The sequence below is a fragment of the Gadus macrocephalus genome, chromosome 8 (genome assembly GCF_031168955.1).
Source record: "Gadus macrocephalus chromosome 8, ASM3116895v1".
Taxonomy (NCBI): domain Eukaryota; kingdom Metazoa; phylum Chordata; class Actinopteri; order Gadiformes; family Gadidae; genus Gadus; species Gadus macrocephalus.
The window spans coordinates 13,722,035-13,743,964 of NC_082389.1; the positions used below are offsets into that span (position 1 = coordinate 13,722,035).

Here is a 21,930-nt window from a genome sequence, read left to right on the forward strand (position 1 = left end):
GTACAGGGCTTACAGCTTGCACACTAACATAGTACCACACGGTACATACATAACACCAGCGTACTAACTGACACACACATACATAGTACAGGGCTAACAGAATCGCTAGCATCCTAACAAAGTACTACAGTGCATACTGTTACACAGAGCACACGGGGACAACAGCGAACACTAGGATCATCAAATTGTGTTCAGCAGACATGCAACACCCCCTAGTGGTCAATAATAGACATAGAAAGGCAGAGAGACCAGGTGAGGGCAGGAGGATTTAGACATCACCATTTGAGGACTCAAAAACGGCACCCCTGAAACTAGGAAATGTGTCTTGAGTCTACAATGAACCAGTAACCTTATGTAGTCCACTCAATATCGACTTAATGTTATGTGTCATTACAATTTAGTAAAAGAGTTAAAGATTTTTGGATAACCATTATGAAAAGTGTGATAGGCAACAGATGCTTTTATATGTATGCTGACTGTGTGTCGTATCTACCACACATTTATAAAATATCACCTAAAAACTTTAATAGGATATTCTTGAGTCGTACATCATTGACCTCACGGAGCCAGGAACATCCAAAAAAAGAGTCAATATTAATGTTATACAACCTTCAAACAAGTCCAGGAAAGGATAACCTCCGTCATATTACTTTGGAAATCGATCTAACTACTACCAGATCCCACCAGTAGGGGGCAGCAAAACATGCCGGGATCAGGAAAGCGTCTCTTTTCCCTCTCCCAAAGACACCCACCACTGCCCATGGGCAGAAATTAAACATTTAGATCCCTTCAGAGATATCATTAATTTAGACATACATTTACATTTAAGAACCGCACCGGCCAGGTTTCTCTGTGGTACGCAGCTCAGACACCGGATAGCCCCCCCCCATGTTCACCACTTTTAGAGAGCGCTGTGGGTGGAGACTTCAGGGGATGAATGAATATGAATACTATTTGAATTAAAACACACATACCAGTGACACGGCACCTGGGATCTCTGGCTTAAAAGAGCACTGCTCTATGTGCTGTTTTATGGTTCTAGAAGGTATTTCACTCCTGATAGAACCTGCAACGCCGGTTTACATCGCCACGGTCACCGATAGGGCTTGGTCCAGATATAAGGGTGCTGTCTGACACTGAGCATTACAGAAGCAACAGGGATCATGATAGGCGGGTTGAATCGGCCAGGGGGATCGTTTCATAAAAGCGTGAGAGACTTTCCCTTGCTGCTTCTGGAAGAACGGCGATAAAGTCTTTTCACAGCTAAATACATACGATTATGTTTGCCCACAGAGGTCAAATTACAAAGCACGGCGGTGTGTCTTTGAAGCAAGGCCGCCGGAGCTGAAGCGCTTATCAGAGGGTCTGCCCCTATGATGGTCCGTCTCTCCAGGAAATCTGGGAAGAACAGTAAAATCTCTGGCGTTTCCGGTCCTCTGACGTGAGCTACCCTCCACCAGCCCTCCTTCCATCGGGCTCAGAGCCAACATGCCTCCCCCCGGCTGTCTGAGTGACACTCCAACTTACTGTTCATAGGTCAGTAGGTCTAGTGGTGGAGTCCAAGGCCAAAGCTTTCTTGGTACGAGCCTCAGCGGCTTGCTGTACCTTACAGACTCCTTTCACAGTTGTCATGTTTTTTTCTTGTTTATGACGATCTGGTTGAATATGCACCTCAACCCAAACAGATTCCTGTTTTTCTTGTTTTCTGGGTTATACTAGATGTCAGGTTTCCTTAATCTCCATCCATCCTTGGACAAGAGGCTACGATTGCTGGCTCAAACCCCACGTCCGCCTTCCTCAAGGGTCCTTGTTCAACACACCAAACACCAATGGTGGTGGTGGCCTGGAGGTCGATGGGAGAGGCTTATTGTCCAGCGATTCATGTAGCCGCAGAGGTTAGCATAGCCCTGTAAAAACACAGTCAAGCGACCTTGAGAAGCCTTTCATACTGGAGTCCAAACACACCATATATGCCCCAGCAGATCCTGACTGCTAGCATTATAATGATTACTGCTCTGCCATCAACTGGGAGCATTACTCATGCGTTCTGTGACTCAGGGCTTCCAGCAGACTGTTCTGTTTAAGAAAATGTTCACGTCTCGTTTGGCCAGCAGTGAGGCAAACTCACACAGTTGATGAAGTCGTTTGATTTAATTACCGGTATCGGAAATCCACTCGTCAGCCTGCAACTATTAACCTGGCTAATGTGTACAGCTGTCAAACCGAAGGGAAAACATGTGGAGGCAATACACAGCTGGGCAGCCGTGCGGAGAGACTGCAGGCCATGTATGTGTGGAATTACGAGAGAGAGAGACAGAGACAGAGACAGAATAAAAAGAAACTGAGAAGACGGATGAGAAAAAGGAACAGGACTAAGACAGGCCAAGACAAAGTTGCTGATGCTTACAAAAAAGAGAAAGATGCAGAGAGGGCAAAAGAGAATAATTTTACCCTGTTTAGGAAAACTATTCTCGTAGACCAAAAACCATGTGCAGTTCCACGTCTCATGTAGATGGCCGGACAAATCTGTCGGGGGAGGGCGAGTCAGACGAGTATGACATGAGCAGGCTATGGTGTGGGAAGTGTTTGAGGTAGGAGGCGATAGTCAACCCTATGTCATGGAATGGGTTATGACGTAGGTGTGCTGAGTAGGAGGCTGTTGAGCAGCAGGGCACTGAGGTGGGAGGGCTGCAGGAAGTAGAACTGTATGCATGCAGTAGATCAAGTGGCCATTGCCTAGTAGCATCACATAGAGCTGGGTTTCTCAACTGGTGGCTCGCGACCCAAAAGTGGGGAGCAGACAAGTTCTGAATGGGTTGCTGATAGTTTTATCCAAAATAAATAAATATCTTCATTATTTAATTTTTTTGCTAGTTATCTGCTTTGAATGTGGATGAAAATATTTGTTGATATGTTTAAAAAAGGTCACGATGACATCTATGTTTACTAGCCCATTTTTCTGAATTAAATGTGATTGTTTTGAATGATATAAAGACCCGACCAGTGGAGAACAACTGACAAAAAGCTAAAATGGTAAGGTGGGCTGCATTATAAGTCACGTTTCTGACCTTGGCCACTTGTAGCTCTCCACAGTGAATGCCCGATTCAACAGTTAACCCACGCTTTCAGCCATTCATACGCGCATTCACCCACCGACGAGTGTGTCAGCCACGCAAGGCAACAGCCAGCTTATCATGAGCAGTAAAGGTTAGGTGTCTTGCTCATAGACAACTCGACACAGAAACCTTCTGGTTACCAGAGGAACCGCTCTACCTCCTGAGCCCCTTCTGCTCGTAGTGCGGGAGAGAGTGTCACACAGGGTGGGACGAGTGTTCTGATCCAGAGGGTATTACATGTAGCAGGGGTGTTGGGTAGGCATGGTACCGGCTAAGGTGGGGGTCACATAGAACAAGTATCCCATCGGAAGAAGAAATGTTACAGAATGGTGGCCCATGTTTTAAACAGGACTGATAGGAAAATCTGCTGAAATACTACATCATCGCAGCAGAGACGACCAGATGACCCCTCCCGGAAACCAAGCGCTCCTTCTCGTTCCACAGGCCGACCCTGTGGATCAAACTCATGCCCCGTCTTTACTTCTATCCCGTCTCCCCGTCATCCAGTACGGCCCAGCATGGGAATACCCGCTAGAGCCAAACACAGCAGGCTGCCGCAGCCCTGTCGCTCCAGCAGACTTGACAGCTCAGTTTAATATGCAGAAGAACACAAACAACGAGAGGATACGCCTTCACCTTGAATACAAATATCATCCAGGGCAGCATGAAGAGAGAGAGAGAGAGGGAGCCTGACAGAAAGCCTGGTTCATGTGGAACAGGGGAGGTCAGCAGTTCTAGTAGACGTCAGCCGTACCCCGACGCCTGAGCTTCCAATCTCGCTCATCCCACAAAATGACCGCAAACCAAACAATACACAGCAGAATTATTGGATGAGATCCAGATTTTAGTTGATCCATCTATTGTTGATAAACAGGGTTATAAAAGTGGGTTATGTTGGACAGGACCCACCCTGGGCGGGCAGGATCGTCGAGAGGTTTGGGAAAGAGGTGCGTTGATTCCACCGATTCAGCCTGCCTACCTGTAAGCTTCCTGGAGTGAGATGATCACCCCCGAGTCCTCCTTCATTACCACACATCGCTCTAGATAAAAGCATCTACTAAAGGGCTGAAGAATAAGTATAAGTACGTTGGAAGAGCGTGCCGAGAGGAGAAAAGAGGAGGTTTTCACCTCCTTCATAAGGTAGAAGCCATATCCAACATCACACATCAAACACACCGATTAACCAGAGGATAAACAAAGAGGCAACATCCCCCCCCACCCACATCCTAGTATTAAAGACGCAGATCTGTAGGTGGCTGAGTGGGAGACCTCACACCCCACGGTGTGTGTGAGTGCTTCAGAAAGCGTTTAAGAGCTCTGTTGTTATGACGCAGGCACGGTTTCGGTTGTTTTTGTTACCAGTCATGATGAAAAATTGAGTGCCGAGGTGTATAAACAGTTAGTGTAGTTAAGGGATTGCGAGCTTGTTCATACATCCATGGTTCTTATTCTACAGTCCTTTCTAATCAGAACAAGGCATTTAATTGTAGTCAATGAAGACAAACTGTCTGGAACGGCAGCGCCCCTGACTGGTTACTTGAGTATTGTGACACAGATTCAGGAAATATTCTAATAGATAAATTATAAAGATGTTTTGGGAAGCTAAAAGTGGTTTAATATTAGTAAATTATATTATTAAAAGTATTGTGTAATATGTATGGCGGGCTTCCACATTTCCTATCACAGTAGAAATGCTTTCTCAGAGTTTAATTTTTTAATCAATTAAAAGCTTCTAACCGACTACGACTAGCAATTGCACCAACGACTAGAAGACTTATAGTGAATATCCCTCATTTCAACCAGTGAACAGTATTTAGCAATGTTACCATTCTGATATTACACAAGCTACAGTAGTTAACAGTATCACTACCCTGATCTCACATCAGCTAACCATAGCTGGCTGATTCCATCCCAGGTGTCATTAGCTATTAGCCGCACCAACCTGATCTCAGACCAGGGAACAGTGGATACCTGCCTTACCCAACCCAATTTCAGACCAAGTAACATCAGCTATGGGCCTCCCCCAAACTGATCCTAGACCAGGGCACAGCCTCAGTAACCACTAATGATACTCCCCTGTCAGCCGTTCTGCTGCATTGTGCTGAGGTAGCCTTCCAAGACAAGCTCCATTGCCGGCCGTTTCCTGGCGGTCTTTGAAATGCATGAAATGCACCACAGCGCTCAATTATTCAAGACGCTGCAGCTGCAGCTTAGACAGCCAACATCTAGGTTAGTGTTGGCCTTAACCTTCACCACCTCCCAAACCAGGACCCAGAATAATCTGCAGCTTAGACACCCAACATCTAGGTTAGTGTTGGCCTTAACCTTCACCACCTCCCTGTAACCAGGATCCAGAACAGCCTCCTTCCATTTGCTAATGATGGATACTTTTATCAATTTTGAATATATAAAAATAAAACGAAACCCTCTCTTGGTGGAACCTACATCTCCCAGGTAAAATTACCAAACTGTAAAACTGGTGGTGGTAGGCAGTTCCCTTCCCAGTGTCCACCAGTTGAAGACTGTGGCTTGTTCTCTCTCACTCACTTATTCTCCTCACCTCTTCAGCTTTTATCCATTCCCCTCCCTCCCTCCCTCCCTCCCTCCCTCCCTCCCTCCCTCCCTCTCTCCATGACTACCTGGAGACTGGATCAAACACGTAGGCATGCTGGGGGGAATAGAATAACAAAGGGAAGCGCACAAAGTGTGGTCAGAGAACCCACTGATGCCTACTACCTGGTGGGTGCATCTTACGTATACACTACTTATTAGCTGGTGTCAGATCAGGCAAGTGATGCTACTTACTACGGTTAGCTTATTTAATATCAGTAGAGTAACATTGCTAACTACTGTTACTGCATATTGTGTGCGTGTGCGTGGTCAGGTCCACCATGTCCTAGTGACACAATTACAAAGTGTTAAGAAAAATATATTTACGCTGAACCAACTTTAATAACAAACAAGATATAGATCATTAATAGTACAAAAAAAACTAAGGATTATGGATAACTCATATTATTCGGTTGTGTACCAATTAAATCTGAAACATTGGCCCGTCTCAAGATCGTTGAAATACACTTCAACTAGAATATCACCACACCAGTTCGACCATTTAGTAGGCTACAAAGCAACAACCAGCTTATTGGAAAATCATAATCAAGGTGGACACCAAATATATCCAAACGGCCAATCAAAAATCGCTGATTCCTAGCCATTACACGGCTCAACCACAAAAGTTGTTCCGCTAATTATAGAAGTTGGACCCGGGCGCGCGGCTCTCGACGCCAGATAAGTTGAGGCGGGAAGGATCTACTAAGCGGAACCGCGCGAGCTCTCGTTGAGAGCTCCATCCATTTGTTGAATGACACGTGCCCTTAATGACATCATTGCAAATAGGACATCGCGGTTAAGTGAGATGGGAAAATCTCATTTCAACAAGAAATCAAAAACTAAAAGCTCAACATAAATGATGATATATATTTTTAAAGATATAGACGTAAGTGGTGAGACTCGTAAAGTCTGCTAGTAAAAGGCACTCCAGAGTTGTACTTAACCGAAGATAGTAAGAGAGAACAGTCGAAAAGCGAGTTCTCACCAACATGACAGAAGTAACAACTACCACGACAGAACAAAAGTGGCTCATTCACATCGACAGCCCAGCTAAAGACTGATTAACAGTCCCTGTGAAACCCTTCGAGTTTTCCGGTCATACCTTGGTTGTGACAATGCATATGCAATCCATCCTGAAGCATCGGGAGGGAGCCCCGCAATTATCAGCATCTCGCGCCTTTCCTCCGCTGTGCTGTGTGCAGGACGGGGGCAGTCAAGCTCTCTCTCTCTCTCTCTCTCTCTCTCTCGCTCTCTCTCCACACACGCACGCAGGCACGCACGCACACTTTTTCTGAGGGAAAAGTGCTTGGACACCGGAAAGACTTGCTTCTAACGTAATTGGCGGTATCCTGAATGTAACGGACTCGCGTGGAGATTCATCAGGTCGCGTGCCATTCGACTACCAAACTAGCGTCGCAGGAAGCATACGGCCAGAACGGGTTAAGCCCCCTTCATACCCGGGGTGCTCTTTGCTACCATGTGGATTTACTCTGGGCTAAAAAAAACTTTCCGTCACTGACCACAAATCGACTGCAATGAGCATTTTTAACCTGGGTTTTGAAATATGTCGCCCGAGGTTTGGAACATGACCGAGGTTTGGGTTATTCGGAAAAGCGGTTCATAATTACTACCCTCTTTATACACACATTACTATAGGCTAACCATAATGTGTTTTTCCACAATCGGTTTGAATCAAATAACACCACCACGGGCTACAACAGTCGTGCAAATCGCTCCTTCCTAATTATAAAATACATACTACGGTGTTAGTACCGTTAGAAGTCGGCTGGAGACCAATAGCGGCTAGATTAGCAGCAGCTAATGGACCATACTCTACTTTTCATCACATTGGCGAGTTGATGCTAAGCAGAGGAGGAGAAGAGTGGATGACGTCTCTCTCTCTCTGTGTGTGTGTGTGTGTGTGTGTGTGTGTGTGTGTGTGTGTGTGTCTGTGTGTGTCTCTCTCTGTGTGTGTGTGTGTGTGTGTGTGTGTGTGTGTGTGTGTGTGTGTGTGTGTGTGTCTGTGTGTGTGTCTCTCTGTGTGTGTGTGTGTCTCTCTGTGTGTGTCTCTGTGTCTCTCTGTGTGTGTGTGTCTCTCTGTGTGTGTGTCTCTCTGTGTGTGTGTAAGATATGCCAGTGACCGATCATAGAAGCTGTTTGCTCCCTGCCTCCCACACACACACACACACACACACACACACACACACACACACACACACACACACACACACACACACACACACACACACACACACACACACACACACACACACACACACACACACACACACACACACACACACACACACTTCATACGTCAGCCAACCGGCCTGCTGGTCTGGGGGATGGAGTGCATGTTGGGATGAATGCATGTGTGGTGGGTTGAGTGTGTGTATTTGCATCTGATTATGGTTGGGAGTGTATGAATGTTGTCGTGATTGTGTTTGGGTCTTTGAATGATGATACTCGTGAGTGGGAAAAACACATTTGACCATTTTTATTTTACAAATGATGACACACACACACACACACACACACACACACAAACTAAAACGTTACATTTTAAACATGAAATCAAACCCATACAGTGTCAGAGTGAGAGAGACAAAGAAAGAAATAGAGATAGATCGCGAGAGATCGAGATCGAGAGAGAGAGAGCAAGAGAGGGACAGAGATAGATAGAGCGAGAGAGGAACATAGAGAGTGAGAGACAGAGAGAGGACAGACAGGTCGAGGCCAGGACATTTGGATTGGAGTACTCGTGTATCATTCAAGACACTTTGACCAATCGGGGAGAGAGAGAGACAAAGGTTCATTGACCACACAGATTACATCACCGCCAGCGCCGCCGTGTGACCACACTCACCAGGTGGGCGGGGCTCCACGGGCTGCACCATGCAGCGCGCCGCCGCCCACCCCGCCACGCCGCACCGCGCCGCTGGAGCTGAACAACAAACTAACACCCAGACACAGAACCTCCAAACATCCCACAGCCCGGCCAGCACAGGCCGGCCAGAATGAGCTGGAAGTGGACGAATGCGGTTGTTGTTGATGATAGTGGTGGTGGTAGTGATGTCACTGTGAATGCTGCTTGATGTCGTGCAGTGTGCTTGATGGCGGTTAGTACCAAACAATAACACAACACGCACAACTTGACGCAGAAGAGGAGGAACTGAGACGTCCGAAAAACCGGACCGCACGAAAAACGAGCCACCACCGACGGGTCCAGACGGCCAGTACAGCACCTGTCCTGAGACCAGTTCTCCCAGGCCCCTCAGTGCCCTGCTGGGCTGGTTGCTGTGGTGGACCATTATACTGGTCCCAGTCTGGCGCACAGGACGTGTACTGGCCGGGACCCGTCAACCAAAACCACAACGACAGAAAATAAAAACGTTAAAACAATGAACCATGAGCGTTGACCCATGACCTATGACCCGACCCCATTCTGTTCCCGGCGGGAATGGCAACGGAATGGAACAATGGACAACACAGCGACGTGAAGACGCCCCCCCCCCCACCCCACCGCCACCGCCAACAGTGCCCATCACCAGTACTTACGGGTCCGAACGCGTGGTCTTTACCCTGCGCCAGTGCGTGGAAGATCTCCTGTAGGAGGGCCGAGTCCTACCCGTAGCGTTTTACCAGCCAACCCAACCCGTGGGAGGAGGGGAGGAGGAGGAACGAGAGAGAGGGAGAGACAGAGAGACAGAGAGAGAGAGAGAGAGAGAGAGGGGGGTTGAATTGAATTGAAACAAAGTTCACAGCTCAAACCCGCTTTAGGATGGGTTCGCGGCTGCGTTGGCGGCAGGCGGGCAGAGCCCCCCCCGCAAACGCAAGAGGCCGTACAAGCCCCGTCCGATCCTTCAGCTCCAGTGGATCGAAACCCGTCGCACCTCACATCGAAACTCAGTCACGGTAAAATAAGCCCCGTCTGGCCAGCGCTCCCGCCAATAACGATGCTTCACAAACCCGTGTGAAGACCAGTTCTCCGTGCAACATATGCCGTGTCCCAGTTTGGCACCGAGAACAGTGGCTCCGGTGGGGGTGATGTTGGTGGAGGAACAGAATGGGTGGAGACAAGCTGTTCTTTCATCGCATACTGCCGTTCAGAGCGGTCGCTTGTGTTAGCGACGACCAGAGAGACAGCAGAGATGTGTTAGGGAGGAGAGCACCGGGACGCTTCTACAGTGAAGCAGGCGAGGAACACGGGCCGTGCACATGACCACACACACACACACACACACACAAAGACAATCCCGACACGCACACACACACACACAAAATCCTCCCTTCCCCTACGTGCACTCACACACATTTAGTCACCCCAACACACACACACCGAGAAAGTCCCCCCAACATGAATGCGCAATAGCACACAAACATAAAAACCAAACCAAGATACACATGTACAAAAACCACATTAAACCAACCCAACACACATTTAGAATCACATACACACAAACACACAAACAATTGAGCTGTGGAATGATGATGTGTATCTGGGAATCCTCCCAATCCCAGCATGCATTGCTGCAGGGGGGCCAACCACCAAGTAAAGCAAATAGAGTTGAATCACCCTCTGTTTAAGGAGGTTCAAAACCAAATAAAAATGAAAACTTTGCAGGTAAAAATCCCCTCACAAAGCCAGGCGTCTGGTCTTAGTGTCCCTGAGCAAGGCAGCAAATCTCTTGGTTCCACCCAAGCTGCGTAAGGATTTGGATACAAGTGGCAGGAAGTGATTCTATGAGGATGTAATATGGACGCCATAGCAATCAGCTATGTAATACTTTTGAAAGAGACAGCCCTGAGGCTATGAAAGCAACGTCTGAGAACCACTGCTGAAAGGAAGAGCATAGGGTTGTTCTTTACTACACAAGGGTTTCTAGGGTTGCTTGTGTGTCCAGTTTAGTTTGGTTTGGTTTCTTTAACAACCTCCTAGCTTTAAGTTAGCGCTCTAGTGCCTGTGAGCAGCTGTTCGGCGTACCACACCTAGGGGGTGCCAGAGACACCCTGTGGCCTCAGAGAAGAGGGATCTCCAGGGTCCCCTTCTGACACCGAGACAGTGTCAGAAGAAAGATGAGATTATCGTCTTTGATCTGACTGCACTGCTACCTTGATAGCACCGTTGGCTGAGAACGGTTCCCCAGCAATACAAGTTTATTACAGTTTACACCATAACCGTTATCCATTTATTGACAACAATGTTACTAGTCCACACCGCTAACCGACTGTACTCTATCAGCTTCCCGACTGTACTTCAGTTAACTGACAGTTAACAGACACTAGTTAACTGACAATATATGAACAGCTTTGTCCATTCAGTTATTTTCCACATAAAATACTAGATCCCTTGACAACCCGTAACCAATCTCTCAGCGCCAACACAAATTAAAACCCAGGAGATGGAGCCCAGAGCAGGAGGCTCAACAGGTGCCGTCCCCGCCACACCGCGGGTCCCCCCTGTTCCTCCAGAACCCCGGTACCGGCGCCGGGAGCCTCACCTCGATGCTGGTGCTGATGCTGGGCAGCGTCTCCGAGGTGCCGGTGGGACTCTGGAGGCTGGACAGGTCCCACAGGTTGACCGGCGGCAGGGGCTCCCAGCTCCGGGCCGGGTCGGCACATTTCTGGCTGTCCAATAAGGTCACTTCGTAGAACTCCTGGATGTCTGCGGAGAAAGGGGAGAGGTTTGAGGTTGGAAACTGTTTGTAGAAGCAGGGAGTTCTGCCTGTGTTTTCAGAGAGAGAATACAGAAGATTGGCCTTTAGCTTTAAGTTAAAACATTAAGTGCTGTTGACGATAATTGCAAGAGCTGCCTGGAAAAGGCCTTTATCTTGTTGTTTCAACAGTGGAAAGCTTTTTATAATCATAATAATGATTAGGCACTTAATGCAGCTTTTACACTGTAGAAAGAACTAAGAAATTATAGTGTTTAAGATTGAAGCCAAATCACCCATGGCAAAAATCTGCCCATGTAAGAGTGTGTGTGTGTGTGTTTCACAGCTGTTAAAATAGTCTTCAGGTTTCAGTTCCGTGTCAGAAAGTTTCCGTCCCAGCAACAACAACTGGACCTCCCATCAAGCATTTGTTTGCTACAAACCAAACGTTTAGGAGGTGTCTCACACACACACACACACACACACACACACACACACACACACACACACACACACACACACACACACACACACACACACACACACACACACACACACACACACACACACACACACACACACACACACACGACGATACAGGAATGTATTCATATGCTCAATCAATACATTGCAAAAGGCAGTTGCAAATTTAGATCTGTTTAATCCAAAAGAGTATAGGTAGAAGTTCAAGCTCCATGAAGGCATCAACACTAAATATACCTCATTGGGTATTCAACAAATAAAGTTGCTTCAAACTATTGAATTAATTAATATTTAATAGGGGCTTCATCCAACTAAAACAAAGTCTTGAGCCATAGCTGGTCTAATTAGCTCATCAGCTGGCCCAGGTCAACACCAGCATGTATGCGTGTGCGTGTGTGCCCTCTGTGGCTATTCATTCATTCCTTGGTGCTGCCAATGTGTTTTGAGCAAGGAAGAATCATTGGAGTGCGACAGTTAAAAATATCTTGTAAATATTTATAAATCACAAGCTCATTCCCACAGGGATCATACTAAAGACGTTTTTAGTCTCCTTGCTTTGATCTTAGCAACACTTAAAAAAGGCTTCAGATACATTTACAGATCAAGAAACAAGAGATGTTTACATACGTACGTGTGGGTTAAATTTATGGCTTTTCAACACATGAGTGCAGCGTGCTGACAGGCTGAGATCGAGGTACTGGCAGGAACACTTGACGGGGGGGGGGGGGGCGGGGGGGGGGCAGAGCCCCGGCTTAGGACAGAGACCCCGCTCCATCCGGTCTGTGTAATGGCCTTTCTTCAACTAAACACAGCGTCCCACCAGCCAAGAGGAGGCTGCTGGCCTCAGACAGTACAGACCGCCGGGCAGGAAGCGCTGAGGAGACCTCCCTGTCCCCACTGCAGTCCGGAGCCAACCAGTGACCAAAACCTCGGACATGGTCGTGCACTTTCTCCCGATGAATGTCAGTGAATAGTGCCAGCTCACTATGTCCATATGTAGGCCGACACAGGACCTTTACAAGGTCTTTCAAACCTTAGTAAACATATGCAAAAATATTATTGCAAAAATGCAGGGGGGTGTCAGAGGGGTGGATCCATGGGGGGCCTGAGGTGGCCATTCACACCCCCCAGGCAAAAGTGGTTGGCCATAAAGAGGGCCACCACTGCTAAATCTGATGAATAAATACAATCAGGACAGTTTGTAAAATAAAGTATACATACTCCTCCACTGCACTAGACAGTGCAAACTCTTGAACTCGACCCAAGGCCTGGTCCAGCTTCCTGCCCACCGGTCCTTTATTTAGCCCCATGAAGAGAGGGCTGAGTGGGGCCGACCCACATCGTCCGGGCTTCCTCCAGCCTGGCACACAAGACGTCCTCATAAAGCACCCGATCTTTCCTTCCAGCCCACAGTGGTATTCGTAGAGCGGCTCTACCGCCGGCCCGGCCCCACAAACCCAATCAGCTCGCCAACTTGGTTTCCTGCTTATTTTAAACTGGCCCGAAGCGGCCTGCGGACCTGGAGTTAATAATAGATTTTATTATTAGTTTTACTTTTTATGAAACCTTTACCCAGCCTGTCTCTTGAAGATTAAGGATCGTCTTTTTCCGAGGAGGCCCAAATTAAATGGGCTTCATGGATCAAAACAGAAAGGGTACAGATATAGGACTGCTGTAAGCAGTGGTTAGGCTGGTCCGATTCACAGCTGAACAGGAACAGGGTTTGATGCCCAATGTGGCTCCAGGTTGGGCTGCGCACCTAACCTGGAGCCATCCTTGAGCGAGATGCCATCCAGCCCCTACCTGCTCCCTAATGACACGTTTCTAAAATCTCTGTTAAGTCATACTGTTAGTGGTTAGGGCTTAATGGAATAGAGGCGTTGGTCTCATGATGCAGTGGGGGTTGGTGTTTGGGCTGTGATTCGGTAGTGTTTCCGCAGTTTAATGGTCACATATCGACCGTGATGTTGACCAGCCTAGATCAGGCCTCGGCAATGGCCTAAAACAGGAGTTCCCTCATCCCATTTCTCCAGTATTTCCATCACATAATCTCCTCTCAGCCAATCTGTTTCAGATGACGACTCCTTTCCTGATGCAACCAGGCAGGAGCAGAAAAACATTACAATCCCTCTCGGCTGCCCAGGTCTCACATGAACAGTCACACAGACACACACACAGGCACGAGAAAAAGGAAGCAATTTCAATCTCCAAAGCATGGTCATCTCCCTGGCAACCAGGAAGGACCAGCGGACTGATGATGTAACACATGGTGCCCGCCAAAAGGTTTGGGGAAGGAAACACAAAGTCTGGCTTTTAAACTTTTGTGGCTACCACACACACACACACACACACACACACACACACACACACACACACACACACACACACACACACACACACACACACACACACACACACACACACACACACACACACACACACACACACACAGCAGCACCTATCGGTTTGAATCCATTAACAACAGCACCTTACAACATCCAAAATCACCTAGCAACCAGACACAGCAAGACTATTCGCCTAGCAACCAGAAACTACCGCACCCTCACCCAGCAACAAGACCTAGCAATCAGACACAGCAGCACTATTCACCCAGCAACCAGATACAGCGGCATCCTTTGCTTAGCAACCAGACACAGCAGTTCGATGAGCTCTTTGTGGCAACTCCAGAACCTAGAACAAAGACGGCTGCTGGGAGGACCATGCCGATCCGGCCGGCGGTGGGAGCTCTCGAGGGACACCTTGACGCGGCTCTGTATTGATTTTCACTCAGACAACAAGTCACAGCGGAGTAGCGTTACACCGCATGGGGCCCACCGCACACCATAGGGGCCTCCTGGGACGGCTCAATGCAGCTCAGTGCACCTTGATAGTGTTGGTCCCCCCCGTACGGACACGTCCAGACGAACACGACCACCCTCTACGAGCCCCGCCGAGAACACACGGCACTATCAATACAAACACATGTACACACATCCAGTAGCATACCACACACACACACACACACACACACACACACCAAGAACAGAGGAGCTACTGTAAGAGAAAGCCTATTAGCACTACTGATGTTATCATGGAGGAGAGAGAGACGGAGGGGACGATATCAGGACTACAGTGGGAGAACATTGTTTCCTTCAGGACTGAGTTTTCTTTGTGGCTTTTAAGCAGCAAAGGAAGATCAACTTTCGTGTATAGAGAGGAGTTAGTGGAGGAGGAATGTCTCTAATGTGATTCTTTACAGGATTTCTCTAAAGTTAAGGGGAGTCAGGGGTGTATTATTGTCATCTAATGTGGGTCTGAGAAGCCCTTTGAGAACAGCTGTGATGAAGGACAGACCAAATAAAGTTGAATTCCTCAACCTCTCGGCAAGTGTTTTTCAAAAGGACCAGTACAGCTTGACCCACAGCCTCGGGGCCCGGCGGTGACACCATGAATGAGACTGAAGACATACAGTATTTTGCCAAATTAACATTGATGTCAAAATTAAAGGGGTGTCGGTTTTCAATCAGTGAGTGATGGGACATGTGATGGGTCAATGAGCATTTGGCACACATCTCCACTAATCTGAAGCACAGGTTTAAATAGAACCGCTTTTGGATTACCGCCCAGAAGCCACAGCTGCCCGGTCCAGAGCTGGACCCGAGCCATGATGTGAGGAACGCTGGACTAGATGATCCGGCCCGCAGGTCCCGACACACACTGAGAATGAAGACACTCCTACTGGGTCCAACCTGGCCCAGGTAGGTCCAGCCTGGCCGGAGTCGTCCACCTACGGGGTCCATGCCGGGCCCAAGTAGGTCCAACCCGGCTCTAGAAGTCAACCAACTCGGTCCAACCTGTTCACAAACAACCACCACTAGGTGGGATACACTGACTTTCAATTGACACAATTAAGATACTGACCTATCTAAGGCTGTGTGCTGTGGTGAGAGGAGGAGATGAATAGGATAGAGCCCTGAAGATATGATGAGCAATACACACACACAAGAAAGAAAGAAAGAAAGAAAGAAAGAAAGAAAGAAAGAAAGAAAGAAAGAAAGAAAGAAAAAACTGAGGTATGACAGAGAGAAGAATGAAAGGACAAATGATGGAGAGAGAGAGAGAGAACATCCCACCAAATCAGCTTTGAGTTCACTTTGGTTAATGCTCCATTTGTTAAACTAAATGAGGATGCTTTAAGTGAGAGATCAGCGATATGGATGCCGCCGTCAGAGAGGAGCAGGGTAACTGTGTATCAGTGTCTCTCTGTGTCTGTCTGAGCGATACGATGCCTCTAAGCCATTCGAGCCGTGGCCCGGCGCGCTTCTCTGTGGAACTAAGAGAAGAACGTTTCCAGCAGACCCCTCTACACAGGCCTCCCTCTCCTCGGGTCGCTGCTCAGGGAAAGCAAGCCACAGTCTCAGCAGGCATCTCATCGGCACACGAGTAAACAACTGCAAGGATTCATTTTTTTCTAGCCACACTTTTGATGACAAACCAAGCATTGTACTGTCTGTCTGTCTGTCTGTCTGTCCGTCTCCTCCGTCTGTCTCCCGAGCGTGTACAGCAGAGAGGGACGGTAAACCTACTGCAGGCATGGGATTATGAACTGGGGGGTAATCTTCGTGTCTACACACAGATTACAGACTGCATACATATCTTGAAGAGAGAGGGGGGGATGTGTAGCACCAATCTATTTTTCATTACAGCCTCAGTGGGGGTGAGGTTAAGGGAGACGGATAAGAACTGGGAGAGTCTGGGACAGTGGTTTTTACATTTTACTGGCCCAAAGCCAGTTTTGTTGATTGAGTGTCTATATTGAGCAGCCTGCACACACACACACACGTGTGTGTGTGTGTGTGTGTGTGTGTGTGTGTGTGTGTGTGTGTGTGTGTGTGTGTGTGTGTGTGTGTGTGTGTGTGTGTGTGTGTGTGTGTGTGTGTGTGTGTGTGTGTGTGTGTGTGTGTGTGTGTGTGTGTGTGTGTGTGTGTGTGTGTGTGTGTGTGTGTGTGTCATGCATGATGCATTGAGCTGTCTGCGGAGGTCTCCGCTTCTCAAGCCACCGGAGCAGAACTGAAGAGCAGTCAAGAAAAACTGTAATGGAAAACAATAGAACCAGCTTACAGCAAAACCAGGGAACAACATGACCAGCTTACAACTAAACCAGGTAACAACATGACCAGCTTACAGCTAAACCAGGTAACAACATGACCAGTTTACAACTAAACCCCTAATCATGACCAGTTTACAACTAAACCCCTTAACGTGACCAGTTAAATGTTAAACCCCTTAACATGACCAGTTTAGAACTAAATCCTTAACGCAACCAATTTATAGCTAAACCCCTAACATGACCAGTTTATAGCTAAACCCTTTAACATTATTATTTTACAACTAAACCCTTAACACAACCAATTTATTACCATTATAAACCACTGCATAAAATAGTACTAACACTTACACTTTGTAAATGGAATTGTTAATAAGGGTTTAATTGTTATGGTGTTGTGTCCGTGTACTGCACTGGAATGAATACTGAACCATTTAACTGCCTGAAAAATAACTGCACTGGTTTCAGGTATGAGGCTCTCAATCAGCCCGGCTGAACTCCATTTAGCAAACATGCAAAGAGTAAGGATATAATGGTCAGACAGGAAGGTAACGATGTGTTCATCCAGGGGGGTTCAAGAAAGGTTATCTAGGTCCGACAGGGGTGTAGATCAGACAGGTGTGTTCAAAGGAGGGATAGAGGTCAGACAGGGGTGTAAAGGTCAGACAGGTGTGTAAAGGTAAGACAGTTGTGTAAAGGTCAGACAGGTGTGTTCAGAGGAGGGATAGAGGTCAGACAGGTGTGTAAAGGTCAGACAGGTGTGTAAAGGTAAGACAGTTGTGTAAAGGTCAGACAGGTGTGTTCAGAGGAGGGATAGAGGTCAGACAGGTGTGTAAAGGTAAGACAGTTGTGTAAAGGTCAGACAGGTGTGTTCAGAGGAGGGATAGAGGTCAGACAGGTGTGTAAAGGTCAGACAGGTGTGTTCAGAGGAGGGATAGAGGTCAGACAGGTGTGTAAAGGTAAGACAGTTGTGTAAAGGTCAGACAGGTGTGTTCAGAGGAGGGATAGAGGTCAGACAGGTGTGTAAAGGTCAGACAGGTGTGTAAAGGTAAGACAGTTGTGTAAAGGTCAGACAGGTGTGTTCAGAGGAGGGATAGAGGTCAGACAGGTGTGTAAAGGTAAGACAGTTGTGTAAAGGTCAGACAGGTGTGTTCAGAGGAGGGATAGAGGTCAGACAGGTGTGTAAAGGTCAGACAGGTGTGTAAAGGTCAGACAGGTGTGTTCGGAGGAGGGATAGAGGTCAGACAGGTGTGTAAAGGTCAGACAGGTGTGTTCGGAGGAGGGATAGAGGTCAGACAGGTGTGTAAAGGTAAATCAGGTGTGTAAAGGTAAGACAGGTGTGCATTGTTTAAAGGCAAGACAGGGGTGTTCAGAGGAGGGATAGAGATCAGACAGGTGTTCAGGGGAAGAGATGCAGTTCGGATAGGATCAAACAGGTGTGTAAACGTCAGACAGATGTGCATGGATCAGACAGGTGTGTTCAGGGGAGGGATAAAGGTCAGTTTTTTGCAGGTTAGGTTTGAGAAGTCAGACAGGTGTGCATATGTCAGCCAGTTGTGGCTCTGGAACTGATAAAAGGTTAAGTATTCTAAGCACACCATCACTTTTGGCTGTGAAAGGGATCAACCCTGTGTCCTGTGGACGGGGAGAGCTATACTCCAGCACATTACGTCCATACTAGAGTGTTGAAAGCCCAGAGAAACCACAAGCAGCAACAACAGTAAAAAGTAAATATATCAGAGCTGATGATGACCCTAAAGTCCTATTCTTTAGACTGTCATCTGAAAATCAGATTCTGACCCAAGACAACCGTATGCAAGAGCCAGATTCATTGTTCAGTCTTGAGGAGTTCAGCAAATACGTGAAATTAAATCACAACGTATTCAGGAGCTTCACTTGTCGAAACCATGACCTCCTCTCTGTGATACTAACATTTAGTTGGCGCAAAAAAGCATCAAGTTTCCATCTTAGGAGTTTCAGATAACAGGTCCAGCCCACTCAACAGCCAGCCGGTCAGCCAAAGGAGAGGCCAGTTGGTCAGATAGTCAGCCATCCAGTCAGCCACCCAAACAACCAACCAAACCAGCCAACTTGTGAAACAGCCAGCCAGCGTGTCAAACAGCCAGCCAGTGAACCAGCCACCCAGAACCCTGTGAGAAACTCAAACAGGCCAGGCAACATTCCTGATGATGGGTAAGTTTCCCGGCTGGCTGCTGCTGCCCGTTAACCCTGGAGCAGTGAGCCGATGTAACAGTTTGAACCCACACAGTAACGATTCACCTCAGAGAGCCACGTAAACAGCCCCTGGCCCGCTCCTCCTGATGTACATCATCCAGCCCACGCTTGGCTGGGGTGGATACTTATATTTGTGCGAGGTTGTACCAGGTTAGTTTACCCCCTAGTGCTACAGGTGCTTGACTCCCAGCTGAACGGTTCTGGGTTCAATCCCCAAGATCCAGTCTACCTGTAAGCATCCTTAGGCAAGCACTACGGCAAACAAAGGGCACTTTAAGTCGAATTGGATGAAGCCTGCTAAAAGGAAGAGCCGACCAATCAGGCGCCTCACTGAGAGCCAAGAGCCAATCATCTGCCAAACCTCTCCCATCCTATTCCATGTGAGTGGCAAGGCTGTATGTGAGAGTTAAACCCAGCTACCAGTGTGACCACAGCAATGAACCACTCCCTGGCCAGTGACCACACTTATACACAGGCTGCTTGTCCTTTTAAGATAACACTCAATACAGTGTCATTGAAGAACAGCAATAAACAAGTAACACACAATACAGTGTCTTAGAAGAACAACAATTTACAAGACAAAAAACAAACATAATACAGTGTCATGAAGAGCCACATTATACAAGTAAAATACTACATCTTTGCATCCCCCCACACACACACACACACACACACACACACACACACACACACACACACACACACACACACACACACACACACACACACACACACACACACACACACACACACACACACACACACACACAGTCTGTCAAGTGTGTGTGTGTGTCGTCCAAGTTTCACAGGCGGAGTTTATAACCCAACGCGCACATGTGACATCAGTTCCAAGTTAAGCCCTCCCACCCGGGGCTTGTGTCCGTTCAACGCTCTGCTCATAAACACAACTTCAATGTGAAAGTACTGACAGAGAGTCAATAGCAAATTAAGCACGGTCGCGGTGCAACCCATCTTAAAATAGTAGCGAGGCGTCGCACAGGGCTCTCTGTATACATCTGCCTCTGAACCCTGTCCAGCCAGGGCCGCTCACACACTCTCATGTCACCTCACAAGGGGGCCAACGTATGAACACTGAATGCACTGCCTTGATTGAGGGACAGAGCAAGAATCAAACCGCCTACGACCAGACAGCAAGACACCAGACACGCGCTTACCTATGAGGGCCTGGAATAGATTGCTCTGGAAGATGTCGATGACCCGCTGGATCGAGTGTTTGAGCTGCCGGTCGTCCGTTTGGCTCAGTTTGGTCTGGTACGCCTCAAGAAGAACCAAGGCTCTCTGTGCATCTGAGGGGAGAGCAGATGATGACGATGACGATGATGATGATACGAAAACTCGCAGGGCAAAAGATGAATGAGTACTGGGTTGAATTTTTAACTAACTGAAAACAAACTAGTCTGAATTATATGATGTTTTTTTAAATGTGGGAAATCGATTGCCGAAACTTTAAAGAAGCATTTGAACTCCACACACACACACACACACACACACACACACACACACACACACACACACACACACACACACACACACACGCGGATATAAGACTGTGAATATGAAAAGTCTATAATGAAACAGGACAGAAACGTGTAGCACTAGTGTTATTTGTAAAACCAAACTAGCTGAAGTGAACACTGACTACAACACACTATTACAGCGACTTTGTCAGTAGTGACAACGTCACCGGACGGTGCCGGAATTCCGGTTCCGTAAAGAAGAGCAGTCTGCTTCACCGCTCCTCTAAAGATGTACCAACTCTCTCCCAGTCAAGGTGCCCCATAAACTACTTGGTTAGCACCACACACAGACACACACTAGCCCCGACCCCACTTTAAAACCCACTGGGTTAAACAGGGTGTCTCAATCAGATCAATAAACCTTCGTTACCCAATAAGTTGGTTAACGATATGTTACCCAACTTATAGCAGTGATAAGCTGTGTGTTTGTCACTTGTGTGGATGTTTGTGTTGGCGGTGGTTAGCAGCAATGCTAGCTTGCTAGGGAATAGTGGAAGCCGCTTACCTTTCCTTCGCACTGGCATGGTTAGGACTGGCACGGCACTGGGCTAGCTCGCTAGCCGGGCTAAGCCGAAACACACAGGGTGACAAAACGTCTCCTCACGACACCAAGAAAACACTTTCACAACTAGCCGGCCGTCCAAAGTCTGCCGTGTTCACCCCCGGAGCTTAGGAACCCCCCTCCTGTGACGACCAGAGCCCACAAGTTCACTTCTCTGAACACACACTCGCGAACTAAACTCTCCGCGTCACGGCAACACGGAACATAAACAGCAGGTCCCGGTGAACGTTTGTCTTCCGTATGTTGGTCAGCTAAAAGCAGAAGCAACGCCGAGTACCGTGTGGGCTGACAGCTGCACTTCTCGGACTGACAGCGGCGAGGTGGGGACGCCACGACACCACATATGCAGCTGGGAGTCTGAGGATCTGCTAACTACAAGCCCTAGTCTCGCTGCCGTTTAGTTACACACACAAACAGTGACCGGGGCGGAGAGGCTCAGCAGTGCAGCATAATGCCCGCCAGTCCGTGCATGCATGGGCATGGGTGATACGCGCAGGGTTGACAATGCAGACTAGACGTCGTTTGCAGCAGTCGCGGCTTCCAAAATAAACCTCCCAAACACGCCAATCCACTCCGGAGTCACCAACGCGAAAACTCAGTCGGAGCAGCAGCCCCGTTTTGGCTA

The 21,930-nt window shown here is 47.8% G+C and overlaps 1 protein-coding gene across 26 annotated transcripts in view; it reads right to left on the minus strand.

Annotated features, from left to right (window-relative positions):
* dlg1b (discs large MAGUK scaffold protein 1b) overlaps positions 1-21,930 on the minus strand; it is a 63,255-nt gene that overhangs the window by 41,102 nt on the left and 223 nt on the right. For 18 of the 26 annotated variants that reach the window (XM_060059237.1, XM_060059227.1, XM_060059235.1 and 15 more), the window contains exons 1-4: positions 21,249-21,930; positions 20,381-20,512; positions 11,228-11,391; positions 9,285-9,350 (exon numbers count right to left, since the gene is read on the minus strand). The exon at positions 21,249-21,930 is cut by the window's right edge. In XM_060059237.1, the coding sequence (XP_059915220.1) occupies positions 9,285-9,350; positions 11,228-11,391; positions 20,381-20,512; positions 21,249-21,267 (381 nt within the window). In that variant the 5' untranslated portion in view covers positions 21,268-21,930. Of the gene's footprint in view, positions 1-6,828; positions 7,288-9,284; positions 9,351-11,227; positions 11,392-20,380; positions 20,513-21,248 lie in introns of those variants that run through there. The other 8 variants (XM_060059232.1, XM_060059247.1, XM_060059254.1 and 5 more) reach the window with 2 other exon arrangements.